Source organism: Fukomys damarensis, unplaced genomic scaffold (assembly GCF_012274545.1).
Source record: "Fukomys damarensis isolate Sample0158 unplaced genomic scaffold, DMR_v1.0_HiC HiC_scaffold_19, whole genome shotgun sequence".
Lineage (NCBI taxonomy): Eukaryota > Metazoa > Chordata > Mammalia > Rodentia > Bathyergidae > Fukomys > Fukomys damarensis.
Genome location: NW_022900931.1, coordinates 63,891,791 through 63,898,065, shown reverse-complemented (window position 1 = coordinate 63,898,065; position 6,275 = coordinate 63,891,791). Strand labels below are relative to the sequence as shown.

At 57.0% G+C, this 6,275-nt stretch overlaps 1 protein-coding gene across 1 annotated transcript in view; it reads right to left on the bottom strand.

Annotated features, from left to right (window-relative positions):
- The window catches only part of Nop53 (NOP53 ribosome biogenesis factor), an 8,283-nt gene extending 3,372 nt beyond the window's left edge, over window positions 1-4,911 (bottom strand). The window contains 7 exon segments of the mRNA XM_033766011.1: window positions 6-110; window positions 410-505; window positions 1,425-1,495; window positions 1,803-2,002; window positions 2,449-2,554; window positions 4,074-4,138; window positions 4,664-4,911. Of these exon segments, the coding sequence (XP_033621902.1) occupies window positions 6-110; window positions 410-505; window positions 1,425-1,495; window positions 1,803-2,002; window positions 2,449-2,554; window positions 4,074-4,138; window positions 4,664-4,887 (867 nt within the window). The 5' untranslated portion in view covers window positions 4,888-4,911.
- Between the last annotated feature and the right edge of the window lie 1,364 nt (window positions 4,912-6,275).

Here is a 6,275-nt window from a genome sequence, read left to right as displayed (position 1 = left end):
CTCACCTGAGTGGCGACTTGTTCGGCGAGGGGCAGTGCCAGCTGCCGCTCCAGCTTCTCCGCCTCCTTCTGCCGCTGCAGCTCCACCTCGTGGGCTGCCCGGAGCAGGGCCTGAGGAGGGAGCAGTGCTCTGAGGTGGCCGCGCCCTGTGCACCGACGTGCAGGTTCCCCGACCGAAGGGCGTGAGGCTCCTCACCATGACCGCCAGCCCCAGCCCATCCCGAGGGCCAGCCTGGTCCCTGTACTTCTGGCAGTGCTAGGCACCGAACCCGCCCAGGCTGCCACCCTCCAGTGTCCCCGGACTTCCCGGAAGCAGCCCCATCTGGCTAACCCATGCTGTGCCGGCTGGAAACGGAGGACGGGCCCAGACATCCCAGGCCTTACAGGGCCAGGCCCAGGCAGGGACCCACCTGGTGGTCCTCAAAGGTCGGGTTGTAGGAGGCTCCGGCGGGCATCACCTCCACCGCAGGCGCTAAGGAAGGCTTGACCTGGAGACGCGGTGGGCGCTGCAGAGAGACAAAGCTGAGGCAGGGTGAGGCCTGAACACAGCCCCTGGCTGAAACTCAAGTGACCACACAGTATTATTCAGAGACAAGGGCATACACCTGTAACCCCAGCTACCAGGGAGGCTGAGGCAGGAGGATCTCCGGTTCAAAAATCAACCAAGGCTACACAGTAAGATCCTGTCTCAATAATAATAAAATAAAATAAAATTAGTAACAGAAAGGAGGCTTTCCCCTCCGGCCCCCTGCCTTCCACCGAGTGAAAAGGCAGCATTCGGGCTCCACCTCCAAGTGGTCCCCGCCCTGCCTCAGCTCCGCAAGCCTTGCGTTTCTGGTGCTCTCTCATCACCATCTTGGACTCTGTGGCAGCACGAAGGGACGAAGGTGGCCGTGAACCGAGGATCGAGTCGCCACACTTGTGGCCTGGCTGTCCCTGTTGGGCCCCAGTGCTGCCCTGGAGACCACTGTCCTGGGCAGGGCGGCAGCCTTCTAGCACCACCGCGTGCTGCCTGAGAGCCCCAGAGATGCCGGGAGCAGCAGGGCGCCTTCTCCCAGGCCACCCAGAAGCCACTCATCCGATGCACTGAGACCCTGGGACACGGGGTCCACGTGTTACCCCTTCGGAGTCCCCCACCTGCCCCACAGAAGCTGCACAGCTGTCAGCTGTGTTGCTCTTTTTCTAGTGAGACAGGGTCTCGCTGTGCAGCCCAGGGCAGCCTCGAACTCTCTGTGACGCTCCTGCCTCAGCCTCCCACAGTGCTAGGATTATGGATGCGCCCCACACCCAGCCACCACCTGCACCAGAGCAGGGAGCAGAGGCAGAGACCGGGCCACCTCACAGACAGACAGCGCCAGAGCAGGGACGCAGGCCACCCAGAAGAGGATGGCAGCTCTGCCGCCAGGGCCCTCCGCGAGTCCTTACCCGCACGCCCTGCTTCTTGGTCTGCTCAAGGAAGAAGGCGTCCTGGCCGAGCAGCGGCCTGTCCAGCGGGTCTGCGGAGACAGCGCAGCATGCCGGGGCCTGCACGGTGCCACGGCCCAGTGGGCCCCTCCACCCCCAATTTCACAAGTGTGACACTGAGCTCAGGCCACATCTAGACGAGATGCAGAGCGGAGGAGCCCAAGCTGAGGCAGCCCCCCACTCTGGAAAGCGCCACAGCAGGAAGGGTGCCAGCCACCCAGGACACCTGATTCTTCTGGGAGACCAACCCCCAGGCACCTTGCTCTTGTGCAGTGTGTAACATGCACAACTGCCTGGGGAGGTTCTGTCCCCCCTGCAGGTGACAGCAGCATCACTCACTGTCCAGGGCCCAGAGGTCGTAGAAGGGCCTCTCAATGGTGTCCTGCGGTCCAGCCTTGACCTTGGGTGCGGGAGGGTTGAGGAGCCGGGCCTGGGCCCTGCGCACCTCCCCGGGCAGCTCTCCCTGCTTCTCCAGCCGCTCCCATAGCTGTTCCTTCCGTCGGAGCCTCTTGGCATTGGGGATCTGGTGGGCGAGCACGCTGGGCGCAGCAGGGGATGTGCACAGGTGAGGCCACCCCACGGTCAGTCCCGCCCAGACTCCAGGGACGGCTGCTCTCCGCCCCGCACCACACGCCCACCACATCAAAACCGCCTGGCATCACCAAAGTCTAAGTCTCAGATCCAACACTGGGGAGGCTGAGGCAGGAGGATCGCTGCAAGTTCAAGGTCAGCCTAGGATACATAGTCAAAGCCAGCCTGGACTACATAATGAGTCCCTATCTCAAATTTTTAAAAAGCCCAGGGATTTACCTCAGTGGCAATACCCCTGCCTGGCAAGTACAAGGTCCTGAGTTCAATCCCTGGCACCAGAAAAACAAAACAAAACAAAAAGCCCAAGCCCACTTGCTGACCTAAATGCCTCCCCCCACCAAGAGGTCCCTCAGCCAGGGGCTGGCAGGAAGGAAGGCTGGGCTTGGGGACTCACTCTTTGGGGGCAGGGATCTTGGATGTATTCTCAAGGACGAGGTCCACCCGCAGGGGTTTCTGGAGAAGCAGCTTCTTCCGAACCTTGGTCCTCTTCTTGCTCCGCTCTGGAGTGGGAAAGGGAGGGGTCAGGGTCTTGGGCTTCCCCGCTGCCAGAGACAGCACCCCCAGCTCAGCGGCCACCCCAGATCAGGGCCCGGGACGCCCAGCCTCACCCAGGACAGGAGGAAGTCACTCCGCCAGGACGAAGGGTTCTGGGACACAGCAACGGCAGGGCAGAGGAGCCCGGGCAACACTGAGCCCCAGAGGGACCTACTCTCAGCCAACACCCTCCACTTTTCACCCCGAAGACGACCAGTGAAAACAACACAACGTGCTAGGACGGAACCGCACCCTTTTTCAACAGTGGGGCCTCACAAAGGGGACCCCGCTCCTGTGTCCCCATTGTAAGAATGTGCGGTCCAGAGCACGGGGGTCACCTGAGGACCCTCGAGCACTGTCACGTGTGTCCACATTTTCCTGCTAAAGCTGCATCTACAAAAGGCCTCCCCTCTGCTCCCTAAAACCAGGCCCTCAGCTACTTTCCGTCCAGCCCCTAGGCCTGCAGTCCCCACACCAGATCTGCTCCTGCCTGTGGGAGTCACGCTGTGATAATCACTGTCACCTGCTCATTCAAAGTCCCCTGCACCTTTCGCAGGCTTCAGCCCACTGGGGGAAGGTCCAGTTCCCATGGCAACTTTGGAGCATCCCCGATGCACGTGGGGAGTCCCGCAGGGCAGGGGAAAAGACCCCACAGCTTGCTTCCGGAAGCCCTCTTAGCTGGCTCTCCCCAGCGGGTGAAAACCCTGCTGCCCGGCACCCGGCGCCCGGCACCTAGCATGTCAGGGCCAGTTTCTCACCTACTGGTTAAGACAGTCCCTCTTGTTCTTACCAAAGCTCCTACTTCTAACTAGAGCAAGTGTGACTCCGCAAGGTGAGCCCTCAACTTGCTTCTCTGCGGCCCAACTTGTCTCTAACCCTCACTCACCCTCAATTGTCTTGAACCCACTCAGCAAGCCAGGGAAGGCATTTCCGCGCACTGCCATCTCCACTACCTGAGAAACAACACCCGCCTTCTCTAGGCTGGCCTGTGGCTGGCATCCCAACCACTCCTGGTGCTCCGGTTTATACTAAAGCGGACTCTCGCTGGGTATAGTGGCAGATATTCATAACCCGGGCCATTCAGGAGGCCGGGGCAGGAGAATCCCAAGCTGCAGAATGGCCTGGGCAACTTAGCAAGACCTGTGTCAAGATAAAAGAGAAAAGGCCGCAGCAGGTGCAGCTCAGTGATAGAGTGCTTTTCTGGCACGTGTGAGGCTCTGGGTTTTTCATCTTCAGCACAGGAGGGGGGGTGGCCTGGAAGCTGGGGATTGAGCTCGTGGCTCTGCCACCTGCCTTGCAAGTGCAAAGTACGAGTTTGATCACCGGTACCAAAACAAACAAAAAAAATACAAAAAAACCTTTACTTAAAAAAAAGAAAGTGACCCTTTTTAGCAGATGTTTGCCTTCTAAGCCACGTTATTCACACAAGTGGTGTCAGGCTGCAGAAACCTAGTTTAGGCCATGCACCACAAAAGCCCTCCTCACCTTTTTCCTTGGAGCCGGTATCCACAAAGAAGAGTTTTTCATCCGGGGCCTCTGACAACAAGCCACTGGGAAACGGAAATGTAGACCATGAGCCAAGGATGTTAGGAAGAGAACAGGTTTAACCTCTTAGGGTCCAGCTTTTCTCTTAGGTTCATTCAAAGCCGGTCTTCCAGCCATGGGACCCTTCCAGGTGGGTTTTTTTTCCCCCTGGTACTGGTGCCCTCTGCTACTGAGCAAAATCCCCAGCCCTTCTATTACTTAATTCAAGGTAGGGTCTCCCTAAACTGCCCAGGCACGACTCGGATTTGCAATCCTCCTGTCTCAGCCTCCCTAAGGACGGGGATTACAGCCGGGCACCATCACGGTGGCTCAAAAATCAACATTTTTGACGCATCAAGCTTGAACTGATGCCTGGAAGGTAGAGATACTGGAGTTATCCGCTGTTCACTTAAACTTCAACTTGTCGGGCGTCTCGGATACTTACTTTGCTAAGTCTGAAGATGCTGCCAAGCCTCCCAGCCCACCCTGGGCTTCCCGCGTGGTGCCCAGGACTGGAACCCCCAGCCCCCCGGAAGTCCCGCCCCACGTACCCGGTCGTGCGCTCCTGGAGCCGCACGTCCTCCAGGAACTGATCAACCTCCAGCCCCAGCGGTTCCTCGGCGAGCCGCCGCCAGCCCCGTTTCTTATTTCTTGGGCCGCGCCGCCGCCGCCTCAGCGCCGGATCCACCGAAGTGGGCCGCAGCCCCAGGAAGCCGGTATTAGCATCCTTTTTGGAGCCCTGCCTGGCACCACCATTTTTACTTCCCGGCGCCATCTTATTAAAGGAAGAACTTTGGTCGCCGGACCTCCAAAATCCGGTTTGGAGCATGAGCGCGCTGCTCGCCCAGCCCCCTCTCCTGACGTACTTCCTGTGGCTGCCATCTTGGTAAAGTATAAGCGCTTCCGCTGAACGGGGCAGGAGTTACCATCTTGGTAAAGGGTAAATGGCTCCCTCCACTTCCGGCCTATATAAAGTGTACAAAGGGGATCTTCCGATTCTTAGCGACTGGGAGATTATAGGGTCTCACCCTAAGAAAAAAACATTTGTCCCAGCCACCAGGGGTCTTTGCTCAAACATTTTTTTGTGGTGCTGGGGGTGAAACCCAGGGCCTCACAAATGCTAGGCAAATGTTCTACTGCTGAGCAACATCCCAGCCTCATGATTTGTTGTTGTTGTTGTTGTTGTTGTTGTTGTTTGTACTGGGGATTGAACTCAGGTCCATTGCGCTTGCAAGGCAGGTGGTGGCATCACTGAGCTAAATCCCCGGCCCTCTCGTGATTATTTCTTAATATGGTTTTCTTAAAAAAGAAAAGACTCAGAACTATCAGTATCAAATACATCGGAAGACACATTACAATCTCAGAATGTTATTTGGCCTCTCTGTTCTGATGCTAGACTTCAAATCAACGTTAGAAATGTTGAGGTTGGAAACAACATTCAAAGAATGTTAGAAACATATACTATTAGGATCCCTAGAAGATATAGAATGGTTCACATTGGGTAAGCCTACTTTGCTGTGCCTCCGTTTCCTTATCTGTAAAGTGGGAACGATGCCAGATTTTTTTTTTTTTAATCTTTATGGTACTGGGGATTGAATCCAGAGTTTTCACACTGAGCTACCTACATACCCGACCCTCCTTTAAATTTAATATTGAGATACGGCTTGGCAAAATCACTGAGTTGCAAAAACTGGGCTCAAACTTTCTGTCCTCCTGCCTCAGCCCTGCAGGGTGCTGGGTCACAGGCCTGCGTCACCACACCCGGCTAATGGCAGATGATTCTAGAGATTGAACGATGTGACATATGTGAAGCGCTGAAGAGGCCGACAGCTGAGCGTTAGCTATTGTTAGAGACGCGCCCTAGACTTCATCTCAGAATCAACTAATCTCCGCTATTTACAAATAAGGAAGGAAACTCAGAGGCCTTTAGGGATCTGGCAGTCTTCCAAAGGGATGCACGGTCCCCTAAAGGCCACTCTTGATTCTAAGGGAAAAGGCACAGGGAGGGCAGGCGCCACGTCGGGGGACACACGGCGGAACCCAGCCAGATCCCACCGCAGAGCTGGAAGGTGACGGGTCCTGGGTTGTGCGGCCTCCCTCGGGGCTTTCGGTGATCCCTGCCTAGCTCCGGAGAATCCGCCAGGGGGCGCCCGAGGCCAGGGC